This window comes from Ovis aries, chromosome 12 (genome assembly GCF_016772045.2).
Source record: "Ovis aries strain OAR_USU_Benz2616 breed Rambouillet chromosome 12, ARS-UI_Ramb_v3.0, whole genome shotgun sequence".
Classification (NCBI taxonomy): domain Eukaryota; kingdom Metazoa; phylum Chordata; class Mammalia; order Artiodactyla; family Bovidae; genus Ovis; species Ovis aries.
Genome location: NC_056065.1, coordinates 25,281,927 through 25,309,758, shown reverse-complemented (window position 1 = coordinate 25,309,758; position 27,832 = coordinate 25,281,927). Strand labels below are relative to the sequence as shown.

The 27,832-nt window shown below is 38.9% G+C and overlaps 2 protein-coding genes across 4 annotated transcripts in view; both read left to right on the top strand.

Annotated features, from left to right (window-relative positions):
- The window catches only part of TAF1A (TATA-box binding protein associated factor, RNA polymerase I subunit A), a 31,242-nt gene extending 5,445 nt beyond the window's left edge, over positions 1–25,797 (top strand). For all 3 annotated transcript variants that reach the window (XM_012187080.5, XM_004013612.6, XM_042257094.2), the window contains 9 exons: positions 564–733; positions 4,926–5,039; positions 10,591–10,789; positions 17,571–17,701; positions 18,964–19,122; positions 20,144–20,210; positions 20,948–21,071; positions 22,544–22,698; positions 25,420–25,797. In XM_012187080.5, the coding sequence (XP_012042470.2) occupies positions 564–733; positions 4,926–5,039; positions 10,591–10,789; positions 17,571–17,701; positions 18,964–19,122; positions 20,144–20,210; positions 20,948–21,071; positions 22,544–22,698; positions 25,420–25,532 (1,232 nt within the window). In that variant the 3' untranslated portion in view covers positions 25,533–25,797. The remainder of the gene's footprint in view (positions 1–563; positions 734–4,925; positions 5,040–10,590; positions 10,790–17,570; positions 17,702–18,963; positions 19,123–20,143; positions 20,211–20,947; positions 21,072–22,543; positions 22,699–25,419) is intronic.
- Positions 4,159–4,608, top strand: LOC101117120 (small ribosomal subunit protein uS8). The gene is given in 2 exon segments (XM_004019541.6): positions 4,159–4,490; positions 4,493–4,608. Coding segments are annotated over 2 exon segments (390 nt in total). The 5' UTR covers positions 4,159–4,189; the 3' UTR covers positions 4,582–4,608.
- Positions 25,798–27,832: the final 2,035 nt, after the last annotated feature.

Below are 27,832 nucleotides of genomic sequence, written 5' to 3'. Positions count from 1 at the left end.
GACTGCCAGAAAAGTCCTAACCCTAGTATTCTTAACATGAGGATTGTCAGTATTTTAGAGATACAAATACTAATGTCAAAATTTTATAATTTCATATGCATTTACTAGCTTTGAGTTACTGGGAACTCGGTCCTTGAAAAATAAAAGTGCACCTCTTGGTGTTTTCAGAACATAGGTAGGAAAAAAGACAGTGCTTTCCTAGGATGACCCTGATGATTTTCACTTGGTATTTTGCACTGGGGGCCCTCCTTGAGATATTCTTCCCAGACTGTTTAGTGCAAGGGTGAAAGGATAGTTGAATCAGATTTGAAGGAACTGGTGACCTTGGTAGCCCAAGAACATTAAATTAGACATCTCTTAAATAGAATTTTTTTTTGTTTTCATTTGCCACAGCTAGTTAAAATGATGTGGAAGAGTTGGTTTCAAGTGAAGCTAGTTTTGGTGTTAGGGATGGGTTGGGTTAAGTAATACCTACTTGTTAAAACTGTGCTTATCAGAAGTAAGATTCTTGAATTGTTGATTTGAGGTCACTGGCTCAAGACTTTCCTCTTTAACCTTTATAGCCTCTGGAGGAAAACAGGAGAAGGATTTTGCTCAGACAACAAGCGCTTGTTTAAGTTTTATCCAAGAAGCTCTGCTGAAGCATCAGTGGCAGCGAGCTGCAGAATACATGCACAGTTACCTGCAGGTTTTGGAAGATACAGATAGCAACAAAAGGCAGGGTGCACCCGAGGTAAGTGAAGTGTGAGTCCCCTGGAAGATAGCACAGAATCCTGGGAGTTTCTGCCTCTTGAACTCCACCCAGAACAGCTTTTCCAAGATCTCAAATTGAGTTTGTATCGAGACATTTTTTTTTCATACTTCATTTTTCTATTACCATTTTAAGGAGATGAAAAATACTTTAACTCTGAATTCTCAGATTCCCAAATATGTATTCATTCATTTAAGTAATTCTTCCATCTTTCCCCATGTCCTTATGGTCCCCTTTCTATAGGATGGTTCCCATCTTCATGGAAACATGTCATTCTCTCTCCCACTTAATATCATCTCTTGCCTTCTACTTCTACAAGCTGTACTCATTTCTCCACTCTGCCTTTCAGCAAAACTCCTGGGAAGAGTTTATATATCTATTCGTTCCAAACCCTCTTCAGTTAGACTCCCCCACAAATCATTATTTCTACCAAATTGCCTTGTCAGGGTCAATAGTGGTACCCACTTTGCTGAATCCAGTGGCTGATTTTCAGTACTCGTCTAACTTGATTGTTACCAATATTAAGCATGCCAGGTCATTCCCTTCTGTGTGATGAAGAAGCAAACAGAATTCTTCGTCTGGCTCCCAGGACTCTGCACTCCCAGCCTACCGCACTGGCCTTTCCTCGGTTTCCTTTTCTGATTGCTCTTCGTCTCCTTGGCCTTCTGATGTGGGAGTCCTTGAGAACTCCAGTCTTTAGGTGTTATTGTTATCTGAACTCTCTTGATCTCATTCAGTTTCCTAGCCTTTCATTCAGTCTGTATGCTGGTGATCCCCCATTGTGTATCTGGGGCTCTGACATCTGTCAAGTCAGATCGCTGTACCCAACATTCTGTTCAACCTCACCTCTTAGTATCTAATACCAGCTAGTTATATATATCGTATCATACTAGCAAATATAAACTGTTTCTTCTGATATTTCTTGTCCAGCCTAATTTTCCTTATCTCAGATCATGGTTCCCTTAATCTAATTTTGAGGCCCAATCTGGAGTTTTTTTTTTTTTTTTTTTTTTGCACCTCGTATCCAAACCATCAGAAAATTCTGTTGGCTCTCCTTTGAAAACCTGCTCCCTGCAGTCCTGAGTACTCCTCACCACATCGTTTTTGCTGCTTCTGTGACTCAAACTCCCATCACCTCACTTAGATGACTGCTTACCCTCCTCTGCCTCCCAGTGTACTTTCAGCATAATAACCAGACTGAGCCTTTAAAAAAAAAAAATAGCCTTTTTGGGATACATTAAACACCATACAGTTCGCCCATTTAAATTGAACAATTCAGTGTGTTTTCATATATTCACAAGAGATATACAACTGTCACAACAGTCTAAATTTAGAACATTTTTTGTTGCCCCCTCGAGAGAAACACTGTACCCACTTGTAGTCCCTCTTCTCCAGACCCTAGCCCTTGGCAACCATTAATCTGCTTTTTATTTTGGACATTTCAAATAAGTAGAATCATATAATATATGGCTTTTTATGAATGAATTCTTTTACTGAACATAATGTGTTCAAGGCCTGTTATACCATATTGTGGCAGATTAGTTCTTCACTGATTTTTATTGCAAAATAATATTCCAGTGTAAGACTTTATCTCATTTGATGAGATAAAACTGACAGATCAGTTTTTAGACGTTTGAGTAGTTTTTCTTTCTGTTACTATGAATAGTGCTACTGTGAACATTCATGTACAAGTTGTTCCCCCCCCCCGCCCCCGCCACCCCATGTACAAGTTTTTATATGGGTGTTTTTTGTAATTTCTCTTGAGTGTATATACCGAGGAGGAGTATGCTGGGGCGTATGATAAATATATGTAACCTATTAAGGAACTGGTAGACTGTTTTCCACAGTGGCTGCACTGTTTTACATTCCTACCAGCAACATACAAGGTTTCCAACATTTGTATATCCTCGCCGACAGTATTATTGTCTGTCTTCTTGATTACAGCCACTTAGTGATTGTGACATGGTGTCTCATTGTAGCTTTAATGGGCATTTTTCAAATGATTAATGATATGGTATAGTCCTTTTAAACCATGAGTCAAATCATGTCACTGCTCAGCTGAAAACCCTGCAGTGGCTTTCCTGTTTCACTCAGAGTAAGAGCCAGCGCCTTTTTGATCACCTGCAAGTTCTCCGTGCTCTGCTCATTCCCTTTCCCCTTTGACCTCATCTCCTGTTACATTCTAACTTGCTTTTCTTCTCCAGCCTCACTGGCCTTCTTGCTCATCCCTTGAACAACCATACTTCTTCCTGATTGTCTTTGCTGTTTCTTTGACTATCACTGTGGTCACCCTCCTTCATATCATACTTGCAGTGGGGCCTCCCTTCACTATTTAAAGTTGCAACTGCACACCAACCCCCTTCACTTTCCAGCTGGCACCCCTGGTCTTTGACTCTGCTTCATTGTTTTTCCCATAATACTTGCCAGATTAATTACTGTATTTCTTGGTTATTGTCAGTCTCTCTACAACAGAATGTAAATTCCACCAGGGTAGGGATCTGGAACAGTGCTTGGCATGTATTGTTAAATTTGTCTTGTAAAAGACAGTATATCCGCAGATAACTTCGCGTGGCTTTCTCAAGTAGCTTTTACTATTAGGGTGCATCAGTTAGATGTCTAATAGAACCAAAAAATATGAAAAAAAATTTAATCATTGATTGAAAGTTTATAGACTAAAGTTAATCTAGATCTATAAAACATTGGACAAATTACAGTCCCTTTTTGTCCAGAATTTGTTTTGTAAGTTGAAAGAATTAAATCAGTGGTTACCAGATGCTTGTTTGGGCTCTGTTTGTGTCCCATAGAGCCTTTGTTGAAAGTATAGATTCCTGCCCTCCACCCCAGTTTTACTGAGTCCAAGTCTGAATCCCTGGAATATTTATTTTTAACTGGTATCCCAGGTAATTCTTATATACATGTGTATTTAAGAACAACTGTGGTAGGATAATCTGCACATTTTCTTTAAGCTTCAAAATACTGCAATTTGATTATCTATGAAAGAACTCTCTTTCTGAGTATTATGATTACACTAAACCAATATTGTACCAAACAACCAGTTTACTTTGAAGATCAGTATCATTGAAGTACTTTAAATGGAATAAGAAAAGTAGAGATTTTCCCTCATGCAAAAGAAGAGCTGCAAGTACTATCATCAGAGTTTTGGTGCTCTGGGGAGAAAATATTTTTATTAAAATTTATAGTAAATAAAGCTGATGCAGGTTCTTAAGTTGAAGCTCTAAAGATAGACTAACCATAGTCAATAGTTGTAGGACCTGATGAAATGTGAGGAAACATTGAGTCCATAGCTCTCACTTGGTACATAATGAGAGCAGTGAAGAAGCCAGTGTTAATGGAACCCGAGTTTTCTAGCTTTAATGTTTTTCTCCTAATTAAAAATGTTATCTTCAGCTCTTTCCACCATCTTTCCGTGCCGCCATAATGGTACGCATGAATGTCCTGGCTGATGCTCTCAAGAGTATCAACAATGCTGAGAAGAGAGGCAAACGCCAGGTCCTTATTAGGCCGTGCTCCAAAGTCATCGTCAGGTTTCTAACAGTGATGATGAAGCATGGTTACATTGGCGAATTTGAAATCATTGATGATCACAGGGCTGGGAAAATTGTTGTGAACCTCACAGGCAGGCTAAATAAGTGTGGAGTGATCAGCCCCAGATTTGATGTACAACTTAAAGATCTAGAAAGATGGCAGAATAACCTGCTCCCATCCCGTCAGTTTGGTTTCTTGTACTGACAACCTCAGCTGGCATCATGGACCATGAAGAAGCAAGACGAAAACATACAGGAGGGAAAATCCTTGGATTCTTTTTCTAGGGATGTAATACATACAAATAAAATGCCTCAGAGACCAAAAAATAAAAATAAATAAAAATGTTATCTTCAATATGTATCTTAAATGCTCACCTTCTTTAGACTTCTGGCTCAAAATGACATTGTTAATGACACCTGGTATTTTCATCAACAGGAAAAGCTTTTAATCACATAAAATGTAATAATAGTTTCATTGGGTGAAGTATAGTAAAATGTTGACAGTAGTGGTATCTAGAAAAAGGAATTATAGGTTGTTTTTTAATGTTGTAATCAGAAGAAAATAGCTTTCTGAGACATTGGTTAAGGCAGGGGTTTTACAGTTTTGTTAGTAACTTCTGTTTTGACAGATTATTTGGAGGCTTGGAAGTGAAATTCTTTATTATCATCCCAAAAGCAACCTGGAGACTTTCAATACCTTTGCCGACCGGATGAAAAATATTGGCGTCACGAATTACTTGAAGGTGAGAATGTAGGCTTTGTGCATTTACATCTGCAGCGTTCGTTTTTTAAAATTGCTCGTCTCAGTGATAAGGCAGGTAAGAGTGTAGAAAAGATGGGGAAGGGAGTAACACACCTGGGTCAATAAGAGAAGCTGAAAGAAAGATTGCATTAGGGAGCCACTTACTTCCCCGTTTCCTGTCGCCTACCACGTTGTGGGAGCACAAATATCTTCTCTCTGTGTATCTCTGGCTGCCAGAACCAGTCCTCCAGAATGGCTTGTGTGCTTCACTATGATGATGGACCAAATTCTGATATGTTTGCTTAAGTCAGTTGAGCTCTCTAAGAATTGGTGCTTTTGGAAAAGGGAAAGAGCTAAACAAATTGGGAATTTGAATACTTGAGAAAAGTTTTCCAGCTTTGTTGCGATATAATCGACATGTGATTTAATTTCGTTGAGGATATACAATGTGATAATTTGATAGCATGTGTATATTGCCAAATATTTACGTCAGTGTGGTTAGTTAACATCGCCATCCCCTCACATAATATCGTTTTGTTGTTGCTATGTTGAGAATGTTCAAATTCTACCCTTGTGGCAGCTTTCAAGTTAACAATGCCATAGTCACCATGCTGTACATTAGACCCTCAAACTTACTCATCTTATAATTGAAAGTTTGTGTCCCTTGACTATTCCAGCCCTCAGCCTATGGCAACCAGCATTCTACTCTGTTTCTATGGGTTGGATGTTTTTAGATTCCACCTGAAAGTGAGATGAGAGAATATTACTTTTTTTGTGTGACTTATTTCCCTAAGCGTCATGTCCTCAAAGCTCATCCATGTTGCCACACATGCAAGATCTCATTCTTTTGCGTGACTGAATAATACACCATTGTATATATGTTTGTATACAATATTTTCCTTGTCCATTCATCCATCATTGCTCACTTAGATTGCTTCCATGTCTTGGCTCTTGTGAATAGTGTTTCAGTGAACATGGAAGTGCAGACATCTCGTCCAGATAGTGATTTCAACTTTGGATATATATGCCAATGTGGACTGCTGGATTGTATATTAGGTCAGCTTTTAATTTATTAGAGGAACCACCATACCACCATTCTCCATAGTGGCTAGACCACTTTACATTCCAAAGGGAATGTATACCAGCAGTATACAGCAGTTCCCTTTTCTCCACATCCTTACCAACACTTGTTATTCCTCGTCTTTTGTTTTGTTTTCCTTTTGGTTGTGCTGGGTCTTTGTTGCTATGGGGGCCCTTTCTCGTTGCTGTGGACGGCAGCTATTCCTCCTTGCAGGGTACGGGCTTCTCATTGCAGTGGCTTCTCTTGTTGCGGAGCACCCGCTCTAGGTGCACGGGCATCAGTAGTTGCAGCACGCAGTCTTTAGTTGCTCCGTGGCATGTGGAATTTTTCTGGGATTCCACGTGTGAAACATGGGATTCCACATAGGAATCAAACCTGTGTGCCCTGCATTGGTGGGTGGATTCCCATCCACTGTACCGCCAGGGAAGTCCTCTCTTGTCTTTTTGATGCTAGCCATTCTAGCTCATTTGAAGTGGGGGAATTCCTTGGCTATCCAGTGGTTAGGGTGCAGAACTTTCACTATTGTGGCCCAAATTTAAGTTATTTATTTATTTTCAATTGGAGGATAATTGCTTTGCAATATCATGTTGGTTTCTGCCATACATCAACATGAATCAGCCATAGGTATACATATGTCCCCTTTTTCTTGAACCTCCTCCCCTAACCTTTTTTTTTTTTAAAAATATTTATTTATTTGGCTGCACCGGGTCTTAGTTGCAACATTCGAGATCTAGTTCCCTGACCCTCGCATTGGGAATCAAGCCCCAGCCCTCTGCATTGGGAGCACGGAGTCTTAGCTACTGGACCACCAGAGAAGTCCCTCTCCTGCCCATTTTTAATTGTAATATGTTTTTTGTTGTTCTTGCTATTGAGCTGTATGAGTTCTTTATCGATTTTAGGTGTTTCTTATCAGATACATGATTTGAAAATATTTTCTCCCATTCAGTAGACTGCCTTTTCATTTTGTTGATGGTTCCTTTGTTGTGCAGAGGCTTTTTAGTTTGATGCAGTCCCACTTGTTTATTTTCACTTTCATTGCCTGTGCTTTTGGTGTCATACCCCAAGAATTCATTACCAAGACCAATATCAAGGGGTTTTTTTCCCCTCTGTTTTCTTCTGAGAGCTTTAGTTTCAGATCTTACCTTTAAGTCCTTAATCCATTTTGAGTTAATTTTTGTGAGTGTAAAATGTAAATTAAGGGTCCAATTTCATTCTTCTGCAATAAACATCTATAGTTTCCCCAACATCATTCATTCATTAAAGAGTTTAACCTTTGCCCTTTGAGTATTCTTGGCTCCTTTGTCAAATATTAGTTGACAACATATGGATGGGCTTATTTCTGGACTCCCAATTCTGTTCCACTTGTCTGATGTGTCTGTTTTGAATGCTATAGTTTGGTAATATAGATTGAAATAAGAAAGTGTGATGCCTGCAGCATTGTTCTTTCTCAAGATTGTTTTGGCTATTCACGGTTTTTATGTGAATAATAAAAATTTTGCATCCAGATTTGAAGATTGTGTTTTCTATTTATGTGAAAAATAGCACTGGTATTTTGATAGGTATTACATTGAATCCAAAGATGGCTTTGGGTATTATGGGTAGTGTGGACATTTTCACAGTAGTACAGACATTTTCACAGTATTAACTTCTGATCTATGTGTGAAAATGTTTCATTGTTTCTCATGTTTAGGCGGAGTTTTATCCAAATTAAAGTGTCCTTTAATAAAAGTTTTATCCAAAAGAATTGACATCCTCCAAAATGTTATGATAATCTCCCTCTCTGTGATATATATTTGATTAAAAGCACTTTCTCAATCAAGTTTTGACACGCTTTGCTTTTTAATTTTTTCTAGTACCTCTAAATACAGTTTTGTTGGAACATTGCCACACCCATTCATTTCCATATCGCCAGTAGCTACTTTTAGCCAGACAATGGCAGAGTCGAGCAGTTGTGACTGAGACCAGTAGGCCTGTGAGGCGTAAAATATTTACCCTCTTATTCTTGTTTTGTTTCTACTTGCCCTAGTCTTCAGATATTTTTAAATTGTTGCAAAATGTATGTAATGTAAAGTGTGATATTCTAACCATCTTTAAGTGTATAATTCAGTGGCATTAATTATGTTTCCATTGTTGTGCAGCCATCACCAGGATTGCCAAAATTTCTATCACCCCAAACAGAAACTCTGTACCCATTAAGCAGTAACGCCTCATCCCCTCCTCCTCCCATCCCCTCATAACCTCTAATCTACTTTCTGTCTCTATAAATTTGGCTATTCTAGGTATTTCGTATAAGTGGAAGCATATAATATGTGTCCTTTTCTGTATTGGTCATTTCACCTAGCATCATGTTTTCAAGATTTGTCTGTGTTGTGGCGTGTAGCAGACCTCATCCCTTGTTACGGCTCAGTACGACTACAGTATTCTGTCGTATGTATCTGTCACATTTTCTTATCCTGTCATCTCTTGTTTGGTTGTTTCCATCTTTTGGCGATTGTGGATAACACTTCAGTGAATGCTGTCATACAGATATCTGTTTGAGTCTCTGCTTTCGGTTTCTTTGGATGTATAACTTTGAGTAGAATTGCTAGGTCATGTTTTATGTCGTGTACACACATATACACATATTTGTTGTTGTTCAGGCACTAAGTTCTGTCCAACTCTGTGACCCTATGGATTGCAGCACACCAGGCTCCTCTGTCCTGCACTATCTCCCGGAGTTTGCTCAAATTCATGTCCATTATTGAATCAGTGATGCCATCTAACCATCTCATCCTCTGTTGTCCCCTTCTCCTTTTGCCTTCCATCATTCCCAGCATCAAGGTCTTTTCCAATGAGTTGGCGCTTATATATGTGTATTATAAAAACATGTATGTATAGACATATAATTCTATGTTTAACCCTTTTAGGAATCACTAAACTGTTTTCCGTAGTGGCTGTAGCATTTTATATTTGCACTGCTTTCTAATTTTGGAAAAAGATTTCCCCTAGTTTAGGGTTCTTTACAGGTTTTATTAATTTAGGAAAAAATTTTTGTTTCTCTTATGTGCCAGGTTCTCCTTTAGGATCTTATTTTCTGGTAGACCATGTACCTTGTAAGTAGACACTAAATGGAGGCAGCGTATGGTTCCACTTAAGGAAGAACTTTCTCAGTGAACAGTTGGAAAAAGGGGATAGCCTGCCCTGGTGGTGTGTGCTTCTCTTCTTTCAGGGAGAAACTAGATAGCCGTTTAGGGAGGGAAGGTAGAGTTTCAACTAAATTATTGGTTAGCTCCTTCTAAGCTCATAGAATCTACTCAAGTGAAGTAAAGAAATCTGGGAGGAACTTTATTTCATACTCCAGAGTCTGAGGGTGGTAGTTAGGATAGACAAAAGAAATTTTTTAGTAACGCTTTTTAAAAAAGCACCTGCTGTTGTTTCCCAGACAATCTGCTGGACATGGTTCTTGCAGCAAAGGGAGACAGGTCTGTAAATAAAATAAATGGTTATGGCTGCCATGGTAGAGATGCAGTTACAGTGAGAAGACAAAGTCGAAAACGGTTGGCTCTCTGGAATTGGAAAGGGCTAGGACTGAATGAGTTAGGGGAGTTGGGCAAAGAAGGGATGTGATGCTGGAGATGAGTCTGAAGAAGCTAGCGGGTATTCACTGTGCATACTGGAGGAAATTGTCATCTGGCATGGTAGGGGATAATGAAGAGTCTGATACCTCTGTGTCTAATGTGTCTTTAGTTATTCTAAAAGTCACATAGGTAGAAAGCAGGGGAAGTAAGCTGAGTTCTGTATGCCGTCTCTATAGAGCTGAGATTTTTATTCTGTAGGCAGTGGGAACTGTTGAAGAATTTTACACAGATGACCAATGAGATTTCTTTGGTGGTCACATGGAAGATGGATTGTAGGGGGACAAGACAGGAGACACGAGTTGAGAAATTATTACAGCAGTTGAAGAGGAAGGTTTGAACTCTGACACTGTTCATATAATTAAGTGTATTTCCCATTATTCTCCTCCTTAACGCTTTCCCTATTTGTATTGCTCTTTCTTTATGTAATTATTCTTTTTTAAATTTTTAATTGAAAAGTTGACATATAGTTGATGTATGGGCTTCTCTGATGGCTCAGTGGTAAAGAATCCTGCCAAACAGGAGATGCAGGTTTGATCCCTGGGTTGGGAAGATCCCCTGGAGAAGAAAATGGCAACGCACTCCAGTATTCTTGCCTGGAGAATCCCAAGGGCAGAGGAGATTGGCAGGCCACAGTCCATTGGGTCGCAAAGAGTTGAACACGACTTAGTGACTAAACAACAACAATTTTTTCATGCATCTTTCTGCTAGATTGAAATTTTTAATCACAGGGACAATGTTCCATTGTTTGTGTTCTCCCAAGGTCTTAGCCCAGCGTGTATCATGTATTTACTGAGTTTTTAAACGAATGGTTATCTAATGACCTGCATAACAGTGGGCTTTTCTTAATGTTGCAGATTTCCTTACAACATGCATTGTACCTTCTGCATCATGGATTGCTTGAAGATGCCAACAGAATTCTCACCCAGGCAGAGACATGGCGATATGGTGAAAAGTCTTCTTCCCAGGAAGTGTTAGTCAACCTTGTTCAGGCCTATAAAGGGCTTTTGCAGTATTATTCTTGGTATAAAAAGAAGATGGAATTGTCTCAACTCGGTGAGTAAATATGCATGATGAGTGGTAAGACTGTCAGAGGGACAGAAGGAATCTTGAGGAGTAATCTAATTCCCCTTCTTCCAAGCCTGGCTTTATCCAGATAGTACAGAGAACAGAGGCTGCTATGCTTGTAAAATTCTGCGTCATCCTTTATAAACTTTCTGATATTTAAACAAAAGACTTTTCAGACATAAATTAGGTAATTCATAGGTTAAGTTCATGACCATTTTAGATTTGTTGCTTTTTTAAGATTTATTTTTATTTATGGTTGCACTGGGTCTTCATTGCTGTGAGCAGGCTTTCTGTAGTTTAGCAAGCGGGGGCTACTCTTCATTGCGGTGCATGGGCTTCTTATTGCAGTGGCTTCTCATTGCAGAGCCCGGAATCTAGGGTGTGTGGGCTTCAGTACTTGTGGTGCTCTGGTTGGTAGTTGTGGCTCGTGGACTCTAGAGCACGGGCTCAGTAGTTGTGGCACACGGGCTAAGCACTACAGCATGTGGAATCTTCTTGGACCAGGGTCCGAGGGGACTAACAACCCGTGTCCCCTTCATTGGAAGGTGAATTCTTATCCACTGTGCCACCAGGAATGGTCCTAGATTCATTCATTTCTTAGAAATGTGATTTCCAAGAAAGGTTACAAATTTTCATCCATCGGCATTATCACATAGAAGAAGCATTTCTTCCTGTGTGTTTATAGTGGAGTTTAGTTTGTTTTATAATGTTGTTTCTTAGGAAGATATGTTCAAAGAATAGGGCAAGATAAAGTTGTTTCATTTCTGTACAAAAGTCATCACAGGCAATTTCTTGACTCACTGATCACCCCCAAAACTATGTGTCCTCCTCCCACTGCCTTCTCTTTCTCTTACTTGCAGTGGTGATGTTGTCCTCTCCTGTCCCTAAATTTGTGTTTTTCGAAGCTGTATGATTCTCTGCACCTTTTTACCCTCATATAGTTTTTCTCCATAACTTCTCTAGGATTAACCTTTTTCTGTTTTCACCTCCTTCATCCAAATCCCAATTCTGACATTTATCACTTCATTTATGTTAAGCTATATTTCAATATCCTTAATTGATAGTAGTATTTCCCTGGTCTCTGGGTGGGTGGGTTCACCAATCGCAAATTCCCTTCCTGTTTCCTGCCTTTAACCACCCGCAAGACACTTCTGAAATACTGTCTTCATCATGATAACCCTGTGAGGCCTCTTGTGCATCCTCCTGCTCCAGTATGCCATCTGTCTTCAGGACTCGTTAGACCTCTCCTCCTTTTACTTTAAACCCAACATACCAGCTGCATGTTCAGCCTGTATCAATCGACTCTTCACCTTTTGCTTTTTTAATCATTCTAAGTGTTTTTCATGTGTGTTTTGTGTTGTGTCTCCTTGTCTAGACTCATCAGTCTTTTGAGGTCACATATCTGTATTTCTTTCGTTAACCTTGCTGAAGGACTTCCCTGGTGGCTCAGACAGTAAAGAATCTGCCTGCAATGCGGGAGACCCGGATTCAGTCCCTGGGTTGGTAAGATCACCTGGAGAAGGAAATGGCAACCCTCTCCAGTATTCTTGCCTGGAGACTCCCATGGACAGAGAAGCCTGGCGGGCTGCAGTCCATTGGGTCCCAAAGAGTTGGGCAGTACTGAGCGAGTAACACAGCACAACAACAAACCTTGCTGAAATGCCCACTGTAATGTTCTTTTTAAGAAGGCTCGCTGATACTGATTTAGGTAAGTTTTAAAATCATTATTTCCTTTTCTTCTCACACACTTAGGTAGAACTCAAGCATACACGTGATGATTAGATCAGTTGGAACATGGATTTATACCATCACTTTCATGGTTAGATAATTCAGTACCTTCTGCAGCTGACACTCTTCTGGAGCAACAAGAGATAAAGATGGGATAAAATGTGGAGCTCTTTAGATGGTCTTTAACCTCACATGGCTATTTAATGGGGAAAAAAAAAAACTAGGACTGGTTTTATATAACCAGACTTATGAAATGTAACACATGAACGTGTGCTCAGAGTTGCCTTGGGATTTTTCCTTTCTGCCGTGGCCTGAGCTGGTTGGCTTTGATGCACTTGGTAGCTGGGAACCCCCTTCCATGGTAAATTCACACCCAACGTATATTTACTCAGGGATCTGCCTTTCTTTAACGATGCAGTTTAGTTTTGCCTTAATTTTAGTGTCCTCTTTGGATCCACAGTGTACATATTTTGGGGGACCTTGCATATTTTGTTCAACATTTAACATGTGATTGTATGGTTGAATTAGCTCTAGTTTGTTCATTTTTGTTGTTGTGAAACAATATATTGTATGATAGTCTTGCAATTTATTCCTTCTCTGTATTGATTGCTATTTAGGATGTTAATAGTTTGGAGATATTATAATTAACGCTGCTTTGAAATTCTGGGGCACGGATAGTGGTACACATATGCATGTGTTTCTCAGAGTAGAATTGTCACTAAGCATGTGTATCTTCCACTGTGCTATATAATAGGCTAAAGTCTTTCCAAAGTGGTTACTAATTTATATCCCATTAGTAGTCGGTTTTGAGTTTTCTTTTGTCTGTTGTCTCCTCATCATTTATTATTATCAGGAGTTTTCATGTCACCCAATTTATTGTGTGGTATGGTAGTCTCTCTTTTTTTTAAATAACAGCTTTATTGAGAATTGAGATATGATTCTTGATATGGTTCACCCACTTGTTGTCATTGTTCAGTCACTAAGTCCTATCCAACTCTTTGCAACCCCATGGACTACAGAAAGCTAGACTTCCCTGTCCTTCACTATCTCCTTGAGTTTGTTCAAACTCATGTCCATTGAGTCAGTGATGCCATACAGTCATCTCATCCTCTGTCATCCCCTTCTCCTCTTGCCCTCAGTTTTTTCCAGCATCAGGGTCTTTTCCAATGAGTCAGCTCTTTACATCAGATGGCCAAAGGATTGGAGCTTCAGCTAAAGCACTTCAGTCCTTCCAATGAACATTCAAGGTTGATTTCCTTTAGGACTGCCTGGTTTGATCTCCTTGCTGTCCAAGGGACTCTAAAGAGTCTTCTCCAGCACCACAGTTCGAAAGCATCAGTTCTTTGGCACTCAGCCTTCTTTATGGTGCGACTCTCACATCCATACATGACTTCTGGAAAAACCATGGCTTTGACCATGACCATATGGGCCTTTGTTGGCAAAGTGATGTCTCTGCTTTTTAATACACTGTCTAGGTTTGTCATAGCTATTCTTTCAAGGAGCAAGTGTCTTCTAATTTCATGGCATGCAGTCACCGTCCACATTGGTTTTGGAGCCCAAGAAAATGAAATTTGACACTGTTTCTACAATTTCTCCATCTTTTTGCCATGAAGTGATGGGGCTGGATGCCATAATCTTTGTGTTTTGAATGTTGAGTTTTAAGCCAGCTTTTTCATTCTCCTCTTTCACCTTCATCAAGAGGCTCTTTAGTTCCTTCACTTTCTGCCATTAAAGTGGTGTCATCTGCATATCTGAGGTTGTTGATATTTCTCCCGACAATCTTGATTCCGGCTTGTGATTAATTCAACCCAGCATTTTGCATGATGTGCTCTGCTTATAAGTTAAATAAGCAGGGTGACAATATACAGCCTGGATACACTCCTTTCTCAGTTTTGAACCAGGCTGAGAGGTTAAAGCGTCTGCCTGCAATGCGGGAGACCCAGGTTCGATCCCTGAATCGGGAAGATCCCCTGGAGAAGGAAATGGCAAACCACTCCAGTATTCTTGCCTGGAGAATCCCATGGATGGAGGAGCCTGGTAGGCTACAGTCCACGGGGTCGCAAAGAGCGGACACGACTGAGGGACTTCACTTTCACTTTTCACTTTCATTGTTCCATGCAGTTCTAACTGTTGCTTCTTGTCCTGCATAGAGATTTCTCAGGGGGCAGGTCAGGTAGTCTGGTATTCCCATCTCACTGAGAATATTCCACAGTTTGTTGTGATCCACACAAAGGCTTTAGCATAGTCAATGAAGCAGAAGTAGATGTTTTATGGAATTCCCTTGCTTTTTCTATGTTCCAGCATACGTTGGCAATTTGATCTCACTTAGAGTATAATAAATTCAGTGTTTTGTAATATATTCACAGCTGTTCATCCATTACCATCATCAATTTTAGAACAGTTTTGTCACCCCAAAAAGAAAGCCTGTACCTATTAGCAGTCCCTCTGACTCTTCCCCAGTTCCTGCATTGCTAGGCAACCTAGCAATCTGCTTTCTGTTTCTGGAGATCTATTCTGCATAGTTCATACAAGTGTAGTCCTGAAATACGTGGTCTTTTGTTACTGACTTCTTTCACTTAGCCTAATGTTTTTAAAGGTTCACCCATGTTGTAGCATGTAATGGCACTTAATTCCTTTTTATTTATTTATATTCCATCGTAATGGATATACCACACTTAAGTATCCATTATCAGTTGGTGGACATTTGGGTTGTTTCCACTTTTTGGCAATTTTGAATAATATTGCTGTGAACTTTTGAGGGACCTCCATACTGTTTTCCAAAGTAGCTGTGCCATTTTCCATTCTCACCAGCAGTGTATGTGAAGGATACTGATTTCTTCGAGTCCTTCCCAACACTTGCCATTATCTGTCTTTGATAAGACTGTCCCAGTGGATGTGAGGTAGTGTATTGTGGTTTTGATTTGCGTTTCCTTAGAGGCTAATAATGTTAAGCATCTTTTCATGTGCTTTTGGGCCATTCATGTGTCTTGTTTGGAGAAATTTGCATTCAGATTTTTTCTCCTGGGAGGTTTTGAATTGAAGTACTTTTTAAAAATTATTGAGTTTTAAATCTTTATATATTCTAGGTCCAAGTCCTTTATCAGATAGCTGCAGGATTTGGAAATGTTTTATTGTGTGGGTTACCTTTTTCACTTTCTTAATGGTGTTTTTGAGTCACGAAATGTTATAATTTTGATGAAGTTTAGTTTATCTGCTTTTTCTTTTGTTGCTTATGCTTTTGGTATCACATCCAAGAAACCATTGCCTACTCCTGGGTCACAAAGATTTAGACTAATGTTTTCTTCTAAGAGTTGTGTAGTTTTACTCCTGCATTTGGTTTTTTGATTCATTTTGAGTTAATTTTTGTATGTCGTGTGAGGTAGATAGAGGTTCAACTTTGTCATTATACATGTGGATATTCAGTTGTTCCAGCACATTTATTAAAAAGACTATTATTTTCCCACTGAATTGTCTTGGTACTCGTATCAAAAATCACTTACTCATATATGAAGTTTTATTTATGACTGTAAATTCTCTTCCATTGATTTGTATATGTCCATTCTTGTCGTTTAGTTGCTAAGTCATAGCCAACTCTTTGCGACCCCATGGTCTGTAGCCCACCAGGCTTCTCTGTCCATGGTATTTCCCAGGCCAGAGTACTGGAATGGGTTGCCATTTCCTTCTCTAGGGCAGTCTTCCTAGCAAAATCAAATCCATGTCTCTTGCACTGGCAGATGGATTTTTTTACTGCTGAGCCACCCTGGAAGTCCATATATATATATATATATACAAATGCCTATAGCACACAGTGTTAGTTACTGGAGTTTTGTAGTGACTTTTGAGGCCACACTGTGAATCCTCCAAATTTTAAATAAATATTATTTTGGCTTTTCTTGGTCTTTTGCATTTCCATATGAATTATAGGAATAGCATGCTAATTTAAGCAAAAAAAAAAACAAAAAAAAAAACCCGAGGTGGGATTTTGATAGAACTTACATTAAAACTATAAGTTAATTTAATAAGTCTTCTAACCTTTGAACATGGGATGTGTTTCCATTTACTTAAGTCGTTTTTAATTTCCTTGAACAATACTTTTCAGATGTGATTTTGTATCTCTTTTGTAAAACTTATAGCTAAGTTGTTTCTTGTTTTTGATGCTATTGTGCTATTGTAAATGGCATTCTTTTCCTGATTTCATTTTTGGATGATTTGTTGATTTTTGTATGTTGATTTTATATTATACAACTATGAACTCATTAATTCTAATAAATTTTTAGTGGATTCGTAGGATTTTCTATGTAGAAGATCGTGTCATCTTCAAGTAGAGATAGTTTTAATTCTTCCTTTCTAATCTGAACATTGTTTATATCATTTTCTTGCTCAATTGCCTGGCCAGAACCTCCATGAGAGTGTTGAACAGAAGTGGCAGGAGAGGAATTCTTCCTTGCATGCAGCCTTTCACCATGAATTCTGATATTACTTGTGAGTTTTTCACAAGATGCTGTTTATCAGATTGAAGAAATTCCTTCTATTCCTAGATATTGAGTGTTTTTATCATGAAAAGTTATTGAATTTTATCAAATGCTTTTTTCACAACAGTAGGGATGATTATGAGGTTTTTGTCATTATTCTGTTGATTTGGAGTATTGTATTAATTTATTTCAAATGCTAAACAACCTTGCATTCCTGGAATAAATCCCACTTTTTGTGTTGCTAGGTTCAGTTTGCTAGTATTTTGTTAAGAATTTGTGCATCTATATAAGAGATGTTGGTCTATAATTTTCTTGTGTTGTTATTGTTTGATTTTGGTCTTAGAGTAATACTGATCTCATAGATAAGTTGGGAAGTGTTCTCGCTGTTGTTTTTGGGGGGATAGTTTGTAAAGAATTACTACTCTTCTTTGAATTAGTACTCTTCTTTGATAGAATTCACCAATGAAACCTTTACAGTCTGAGCTTTTCTTATGTGTAGTTTATCAATTACTGATTCTGCGTGAGTCTCCAGTACTGACTACTTTAAAAAATCTTTTGTCTTTGGGCAGATAAAGATGATTATGCTTACAACACAGCATCCCAGAATATGCTTAACCGCAGCTGGAAGACATCTATAAACCTTTGCACATTGATTAAAATTCCTGGAGTTTGGGACCCTTTTGTGAAGAGTTATATAGAGGTAAGTAGATTTTTCATAAGTTTTTATTAGTTTCATTTTAAGCTTAATCTTTATCCATCAGAAGACAAATAATGGAGAAAATTATTTTTTAAACAGTAGGATGCCCTTTTTCGGTCTGAATAATTTTTCCTTATTTTCCTACTATACAGTAACTGTTACTGTGTTTATTTTCACCACTGGATAACCTGTCATGGCCAAATGCAGTCACCCCTTAGTATCCATGGACACTGAAATCCCTTATATAAAATGGTGTAGTATTTGTATGTAACCTACACACATCCTCTTGTATACTTTAAATCACCTCTAGGTTACTCTTAATACTTAACACAATGCGAATGCTGTGTAAGTAGTTGCCTCTGTGCAGCACATTCAAGTTTTGCACTCTGGAACTTTCTGGAAATTTCCTTTTTCCGAATATTTTCAGTCTGTGGTTGGTTGAACCCTAAGATGCAAAACCCAAAGATGTAGGACTCATGGATGGTGCGAGGGTGATGGTTTATTTATAAATAAATAGCACAGTAGATGTAAATGTCAATTCTGTATTGTTCTGGTTGAGCTTAAAAGAAAAGCGGAAAGATCTTTTTATGATATGGTGGGATCAAGAAGGGAAGGGGACAAAAATCTGAAACTAGGTCACAATATGTGACATGAAGAATGGCTCTTAGAAGTTCTTAAGGACATCCTGTTATCTCAGGGTTATTGCGAAAGGACAGAGGACTGGGAATACATCATTAAAATACTTTGCTTTTTGAAAGTTTCATTAGTGCTAAAGTGAGAATTACATTGTCAGAAGATAATCTCTGAAACGGTATGCCAGTGAATCTGGAAACTCCTGTGTCAGGATGGGAAAGAATGAAAGGAGAGGAATTACCATTCCTATGCTCTCCTTTTGAGGCTGGAGTATGTAGGGCACTGAGGTTAGTGGCCTCATGTGGTCTTTTTTTGGTCCTTAGTTTGCCCTACTTTGAAGCCTTTATTTCTCACAGGAACAGTTCTTATGTTGAAGTTGCTATATTTTTCAGTAACAAAATATGACAAGGAAAATTGGGAAACTGTGTAGGCCTTTGATGTGATCTTCTCTATTCCATGGAGGTTGTAACATAACTGATGGAAGCAAAAACTAGCATCACTATTGTTCCCTGTACAATGAATGCTATTTTCCAGTTGTATGATATTTTGTGCTCATCAGTAAAGTTGTACATGAAGTTTCATAAAGGTATCTTACAGAATTTACCTAAGATATCATCACTTATTTTATATAGATGCTGGAATTCTATGGGGATCAAGATGGCGCCCGAGAGGTGCTTAACAATTATGCCTATGATGAAAAATTCCCATCAAATCCAAATGCTCATGTCTACTTATACAACTTTCTAAAGAGAGAGAAGGCACCGAGAGAGAAACTGATAAGTGTGCTTAAGGTAGGGGATTCTTAGGTCAGTGCTTAAACAGGGTTGGGAATTAAATACTTTTAAGACATTTCTTAGGTCACCACTTTCCAATTTTCATGTTTTAGCATCCAGAGAAAATGACAGTGTATGGATGATACACTGAGATAAAGACAGGAGGCTGTGGGCTTCAGGCAGATCCTCCTCTCATCAACTACTATTCCCCCATCCTCTGCCCAAGTGAGACTGAGGGGAGAGGATCAGTATTACAGAAACCCTCTGTCACCCTGGTTGGAAAGTTCTGCGTTGCTTTTTTTTTTAAATTAATGAATTTATTTTTTGGCTGTGCTGGGTCTTTGTTGCTGTGGGTGGGCTTTATCTAGCTGCAGCGAGTAGGAGCTGCTCTCTTGTGGAGTGTGGGGTCTAGGGACATTGGCTTCAGTACTGCACTCTTTGAGTGCAGGCTCAGTAGTTACAGTGCATGGGCTTAGCTGCTCCACAGCATGTGAAATCTTCCCAGACCAGGAATCGAACCTGTGTTCCCGGCACTGGCAGATTTTTTAACCACTGGATCACCAGGGAAGCTGCTTGACTTTTGAATACTCTATAGTGTGTTCCTTACACAATCTTCCAAAATAACTAGCTTTGCTTTTTTGTTTTATATATTTTGTGATCTTTTGTGATCAGTAAATATTAAATATCTTATCTGTGTGATCTTCTTTTTCTTTATTTTCTCCTCAGTCCTGGGTGCTGAAAAGAAAGTAAACTTTTCAAATGTGGTCAACAGTATAAATATGGAGAAAAGAAAAAGTCTTTGTTTATCCACACTACCCACCCCCCCAACCAGCTATCTTGTTTTTAGCAGGGACTTTTTGTTTTAAATATCTTTTCATAGAATACATTTTTATACCAAAATTAAAACTGGATAAAAGCAAACTATCTTTTAAATCCTTGATTCATTTTCTGAGAGCATATTAGATAGTAAGAATTTTATCTGAAAGTATACTAATGCCTTTAGAATGGGTAACAATTACAATGTTATTCTTTCTTCCAGATTTTGTATCAGATTGTACCATCTCATAAACTGATGTTAGAATTCCATAGGTTACTGCGAAAATCAGGTAAGTAGTTCTTATTTTCTATCTCTTCGTGCAGACAAACTGTAGACTAGGGCTCAGCCAACTGTGGCTGTGGGCCCAATCCAACTCTTGCCTGTTTTTATAAATCAAGTTCTGCTGGAGCACAGCCATGCCCATTTATTTACATATCACCTGTGGCTGCGTTTGCCCTACAACAGTAGAGTTGCATAGTTATGGCAACCTGTAAGGCTTGCAAAACTCAAATGTTTAGTGTCTGGCCCTTTACAGAAGAAGTTTGCTGACCTGTGCTGTAGAGTATTATGCAATGGTTGCAAAAGAAAAACGGCTTCTATTTGTGTAATTCAGCTCATTTTAATCTTTACTGTTATTCAGCTCAGTATAGGAAAGAACATTTCTTCATAGGAGGAAATGTGCTTAAGTCCAATAGGTACTGGGACTGCCTCTGTCCCTCTCCTAATGGAAAAGAATATGTATGAAATGCCTCAGTAGGGTAGGTACTTTAAATAACATTCTGAGTAGTATAAACCCATGCAGAGGTCAGACTCACCATGCCTGCTTTCATTGGCATGGACTAAGTATTGAATTTTTCAGATTCATCACAGGAGCGTATGTTGATCATAATGTGATCGTGTGAATTGTTTTAAACTGTTAAACTTTAAGGCTTATGCTTCAGTGATACTTTGTCGATGGAATGTAATCTTTTAGCTTTGTGCTCTTCAGTGCTTTCTGTAAACTCTTAATTGTTTTGAACATCACAGACAAGGAAGAACACCATAAACTGGGATTGGAGGTGTTATTTGGAATTTTAGATTTTGCTGGATGCACTAAAAATATAACTGCTTGGAAATACCTGGCAAAATATCTCAAACAGACTCTAATGGGGTAAGTAAGAAACACACAGTGTTTATTGCTAGATCAGCATAAATAATACTTTATAAAATTTTAGCTAATATCTGTCAATTTTTAAAGTTCTTTGTTTATTGTTTTAGATTTCTTAAATTGTGTTTTTAGCTGTTTTCTTCTGAATACATCAGAAGACAGGAAATAGGAAATCACAAGTAAAACATAAAAAATTCTATCAAGATTTTTTGTGCTATTAAAATAAATACTGTCAGTTATCACTACTCTGCTAAGGGATAATTGTGTACTTTCTTATTGAAAATAAAGATTGAAAGGGGTTACTTCCACTCTTGACGAGATTCTTTGTAAAGCTTTTTGTAATTTGTGTCAGCTGCTTGTAAGATCACATAAAAAGCAGCTTTTCTCCCAGCTATTTTCAGTGGATTTTTTTTAGGACCTTTTAAAATCATCTTGGTTATTCACTCAACAGATATTTATGGAGTCCCTTGTGAGCTGAGTATCTGAAACTATACCTCTGATCCTAGTAATCATCAATGCCACGTTTCAAATATAAGAAAAGAAGTGTCCCTTGTCATTTTTACCTTGTGCATGAAAATAAAGGATATCACGAAATGAAAGTTTCATTGAGTTATTATATCCATTTTAGTTTATTAGGAAATTAATTATCAGTGGGAACTTGCTTCAGGCTTCAGACCTGACTTGACCTTAGAGATAGAATAGTCCTGATCATGAAGTGTTTTTGGTGTGATATGTTGGTGTGCGCACTGTAAGCCACTTTCCAAATCTCAAGTCTAAACCCCTACTAACCATAAGGTTCTTGAAGGCAGAGAAGTTTAGCCACAAGGACAAATAGGTGCTAAATAAGTCTTTGCTCAAATTGTTGATGAACACTTAGCATTGTCTTGGTTTAGCTGTCAAACCCATGTGTTCATGTAAATATATAACAGTGGCATCTCAGTTTGGATAGTAATTCTTTGTAGCCTATAAAATTTAAAGGAACTTTTAAAGTAATGAAGAATAATAGCTAACATTTATTGAAACTTGACTTTGTATTGGACAGCAGGCAAAGAGTTTTCTATGACACCTGCCACATTATGGACCAGTTTAATCCTAATAACAAGGCTGTGAGATGGGTGCCATTAGTGTACCCAAGGACCCTGAGGCTCAGGGAGGTTAAGCAACTTGCATAGGATCACATAGATAATAAATGGAAGATGCAGGATTTGAATCTGAGACTTTGACCTCAGAGTCTGTGCTGGTAACCAGGGTGCTGTGCTGAACTGGCTATTTCATTGATGGAAAATGGGACGTGGAGATCAAAGAAGTCTCCAAAGGATTTGCTTTCCTGTATGTTCTGTGCCATGCTGTACCCAGAAGCTAGTTTCAGAACGTCTGGTTTGTCTTCTTTCCATGGACCCGACTGAAGTTCACATTCTGACCATATAGGTCTGTTTCCATCACTGACCTTCGCTTTTGACATTTTTCTTTTCCAGGAGTCGTCTTGCCTGGGTTCAAGAAGAGTGGAACTCCAGGAAAAGCTGGTGGCCAAGCTTTCACTTCAGCTACTTTTGGGCAAAAAGCAATTGGAAGGATGATAAAACCTTGGCTTGTGAGAAAGCTTTGGTAGCTGGGTTATTGTTAGGAAAAGGTACATGTTTTGTTTTCTTTTTATCTAGCCATAGCTTTTAGGCGATTTTGAAACTACAGTGTGGACATTCATGCTGGAGAAATAACTGATGAATAGAAAAATGAATCTTGAGTTGGGGAGTGGGGGGCAGTGATCTGTTGGTAGAGAATTTCCATGGATTAGAAACAGTAATTTCAAACTGTTGCCATTGGTTTTTATGCTCTGATTTGAGTATCTTTTAAGGGCCATTGAGATAAAGGATGCAGGCTGTTTTCACAATAACCATTTGGCTGTGCTACAAGAGAAAGTTGACTGAGATTGTCTACAAGAAATAGAAAAGTGTTCTTTATTGATTTCCTTTTTAAATGACACTTTTATGTTCTATTAATTTCCCTGTTCCTGTAACAATGAGTCATTTCTTCCCTTACGAAAAGAAAAACGTACCTCCTATTAACTTACCTAAAAATTTTCTGAAAGGGGAAATTGATCTTTTCTTTGGGGAGTATCTTGGTTGTTAAAACTCTTACCTGCTTTCTCTCACTGAAATATGGAAAGGTAGCCAGTACTGAAATGAGGCTTGTCCATCTTGTCCAGAGATGAAGAAAGGAACCTCACTGTGGCCACAAGTAAGCACTGTGTGGCCAGGGAATTTAAAGTGCTCTAAAGAGATTCTTCAGGTCAGTTTAGATATAGTTTGTGCTAGTTTGGAATTAGCATTAGTATTCTCAGTTAATGTTTCAGATGGTTACTAAGATTAACCAGATGCTGATTTTGTGGGAGGAAAGGGGTTAAAAACACAAGAGTAGTTTTAAAAATTTCTCCCTAATATACTGACGACAAGACACAAAAATGTGATTTGGACTGTGATTTCCAACTTTAGGAGTATAAAGATTTCTAGTACAGATATCAAAATGTACCTGTGTTTGAGCAGGATCTGAAGACCTGGGTTAACTTTCCAATTCTGTCCGTTACTCACTGCATCACTTAGGCCAAGCAGGTAGCCTTTGGGAGCCTTCTGTGTGAGATGGGCAGTGTAACAGGTGCCTGATTTGCTTACAGGATTGTAAACATCATGCAAAGCTCATGTTAAAGTGCTGCATAAGCTCTGAAGTATCCGGCATATCAGGCATAAAATGCCTGAGATTGGGCTCACTGCTTCTTTTTTTCAGGATGTTAGTGTGGGGATTAAGTCAGTCTATCGGGAGCTGAGCTGGGTTTTGTTCTTGGTCTGGTTACCCTCATCACACCCTGGATTTGAATTCTCGCCGTCATCTGCCTTTGCTTTGTGCTTGGAGCAGGGTGTAGGGGCTGCCCTTCCTCCCATGCTCCACTCAAGGCAACCAGGCCCACTTCTCCTTGGAGGGGCCTTTCCTGCCTGGCCGTCCAGGCTGCTCGGCTGTCATGTGACTTCAGCTCAGGTGGGCTTGAAGTTAGGAGATTGTAGTTTATTTGGCTTTTTCTCTGTGTTACGATGGGAGCAAAGTTCTTTCCAGCTTTCTGTATTCTAGACAGAAGCAGAAACCTGTATTTTGTTTTTGCTAAAGTGGCAGATACATTTAGAAGCGCAAATTATTAACACTGCATACACCACTGCTTCCCAGCTAACAAAATATTAGCAAGTCTCACATACTATTTTCAGCGATAATAAACTCATTACTCTAGGTACAATATATATCCTAGCAATATCTAGGAAAGATGAATAGATGCAAGCTGAGACTGTAATAATATTCTTTTTATATGTGATTTATAGTCTCATTTATTAAATAGAAAATCCCTTATAATACCCAGCTTACATTTTTCTTATAGGAATGTGACTCATGTCTCTCAGATACTTAACTAGTGATCCTCTTAGCACTGTAAGAGTATGAAAAGCAGATAGAAGGTCTGATGAGCACCTTTGGCAGAACTCCTTGATCACCTCTGGCTGCCTGCTGGATGGTGGGAATGAGAGATAATTTTTGATCTCTTCTAACCTAGAATTTGTCTGTCCTAATTCTTCACATCAAGGTTTTCTACAGAGGACTTTCTAATTGTTACAGATACCTCTGTGACTGTTTCACCAAGTTGTCATTGAGAAGGAAGCTATTGTAGTTTGCTTCTGGAGAAGGCTTATTTAGTACATGAATGCGATATACATGGGCTTCCCTGGTAGCTCCGGCAATGTAGGAGACCCCGGTTCAATTTCTGGTTTGGGAAGTTCCCCTGGAGAAGGGATAGGCTACCCACTCTGGTATTCTTGGGCTTCCCTGGTGGCTCAGATGGTAAAGAATCTGCCTGCAATGTCAGGAGACCTGAGTTCAATCCCTGGGTTGGGAAGGTCCCCTGGAGGAGGGCATGGCAACCCACTCCAGTATTCTTGCCTGGAGAATCCTCATGGACAGAGGAACCTGGCAGGCTGCAGTCTGTGGGTTTGCAAGGAGTTGGACAAGACTGAACAACTAAGCAGAGCACAGTATAATATGCGTATCACCTTAGCTAAGGTTTGGGAGGGAAGGTAGAAAACAAGCTGAAGTAAGTTTTAATCATGATGGATCAAATATTTTTGTAGGCAGGAGGCAGTCCATTTCACTGGTGACAGTGCTGAGAATGAGCTTAGACATATGTGCATAGGTAATACAAATCCATCTGTTTATATAATCATCAGTGTGCCAGAGTTGAAGCAGAATTTTTACAATGTAGAAAAGCACTTGAGGAATTTGATAAGTATTAAAACTTTTTGTTTATTTTGCCTTTTTTTTTTAGGTTGTAAATATTTTCGGTATATTTCAAAGCAAGATCATCAAGTGTTAAAGAAGAAAATGAAGCAGATGAAGAAATCAGTGAAAAAATACAGCATTGTAAATTCAGGACTCTGATACTGAATTTTAGTTACTTCAGATGAGTAGCTACAGAGTAGTAATTCAGTGATAGTTTTAAGTGTATTTTATTTGGTATTTTAAGGAAGTAGTTTATTTGACTACAAAAAGTTTATTTGTATATTTTTTAATATATTTTTTTACCATCAATTATAGCTAGAGGAAGAGTCTCATTTGTTCTTTGTAAATACATTTTTCCCTTTTGTACTGTTAAATGTAACATTAAGGAATAATCTTCAAATAAAAGTATATTTGTTTAATCTGAGAATACAGCGCTACAGCAGTTATTGCAGTTTGCAGCTAATTTGCCTCTGACAATTGTGTAATAAAACAAAACTTGTGGGACTATTAAATGAACTTGTGTTCTTTTAGATGTTAATTAGGGCCTCCCTGGGGGCTCAGAAGTTAAAGCTTCTGCATGCAATGCAGTGATCCACGTTAGGTTTAGATCCACCATGAAGAATATATTGGTGATCAGTTCTGTTGAGGAAACAGAATTTAGAAAAGGACTCCTCCCCTTTCTGTTTTGGTAATGAGACATGGCAGTGTGGGGTTACGTGACCTCTGGTAGAGAGGGACCTCTGACTCTAGAGGACATGTGGGTCAGAGAGCATAGAAGGCCTGCTTGTTTTCAGCTGGCACTGGCCTAACTTTAAAGGACTCCAGCTCTGTTGCTCCACTTGTTTGCCTGGCACAGCAGTCAAAGACATGCTGTAGAACTCCTGTGTCCCTCTCCTTTCTCCCAGAGACCAGACTCTAGCAGTGGATGGCTGGACAGTGGAGAAATAGTGTCTGAGTGTTATATAGGAAGCCCAATGGGGAAGCTTCGCTCAGATGCCAAGAACAACTTTCCTGGAATATGAGTGAGTTTTATAACATGTTGTAGTAACTGTTAGAACCGTAGTGCTTCTTCAAAACTGTCTTGGCTCAGGTACATTTAGTGTTCAGATAACTAGTATTTGAGTTCCTGGAAGGCTCCCTAACTTCAGAGCAAGTTCAGTATTCAGATGGCAAACCACACATTTCCCCCATTGGCTTATGTGTGTGATCATATACTCAAAGTCCTGTTTTCTGCTGCTATTTCCTCACTAAGCTTGAAAGCAAAATATTAGTCTCTCAGTTGTGTCTGACTCTTTGTGACGCTATAGACTGTAGCCCACCACCCTCTTCTGTCCATGGGATTTCCCAGGCAACAATCCTGGAATGGGTTGCCATTTCCTTCTCCAGGGGCTTTTCCTGACCCAGGGATTGAACCCCGGCTCTCCTGCATTGCAGACATTCTTTACCATCTAAGCCACCATGGAAGCCCGCTATTGGCTTATATTCCTACTAATTTCAAACCCTCTGTGAGAAAATTAGAGAAATGTCAGGAGACAAATTACGCAGATTTGTCAGCCGCCAATAAAATTAACTACCCAACCTTATACTATACATGTGAGACAAGCAGGTGCCCAACTGAACCAAAGTAAAGCAAGTGAAAGCTACCAGTGACCGGGATTGGCTTTACCACTGGGAGCTCCTGCTCTGGGCTGGCACAGGAGTTCCATATAAGGATGATAACCCTATGGGATGTCCATCCCATCTACTCCATGATACCTTTAGCTTGAAACTCTCTAAAGTAGTCTTGTTTTTAGTGATCTTCTCCTGAGTTCATCTCAGAACAGGCAGTGGAGGGATGAGGAGAAATGCAGCAAAAATATTGATTCAACAAAATGAAAGATTGTGTCCTAGGCTCATCAGATTATTGCAATGCAGAAGACTAAAGCCTGAATTGACTTTTCCAGAAAATGTCAAGCAGAGAAAAGAACATGCTTAGAGTCCCCAGTCTGTAACCTTATACTATACATGTGAGACAAGCAGGTGCCCAACTGAACCAAAGTAAAGCAAGTGAAAGCTACCAGTGACCGGGATTGGCTTTACCACTGGGAGTCCATGCTCGGGTGGCACAGGAGTTCCATATAAGATTAACCCTATGGGATGTCCATCCCATCTACTCCATGATACCTTTAGTTGAAACCTCTAAAGTAGGATTTATGACTTCTCCTGATCTCCAGCAGGATGGAGGTGAGGATGAAAGAGAAATGAGTCCATATGGCTATCAAAATTACTATCTCATTGCATAATTGTATCTAATTATGCAATGAGAGCAGTGTGAATCAACTGAAAATTTCTTAAGCCCACTAATAGCCAGTTTCATGAATAATAATGGCTAAATAATAAAAGCCCAAGCGCTTTGGGCTTCACATTTCATCATCTCGTCACTGCAATCCTACAAACTATCCGCTATCTTAACCAAGAAA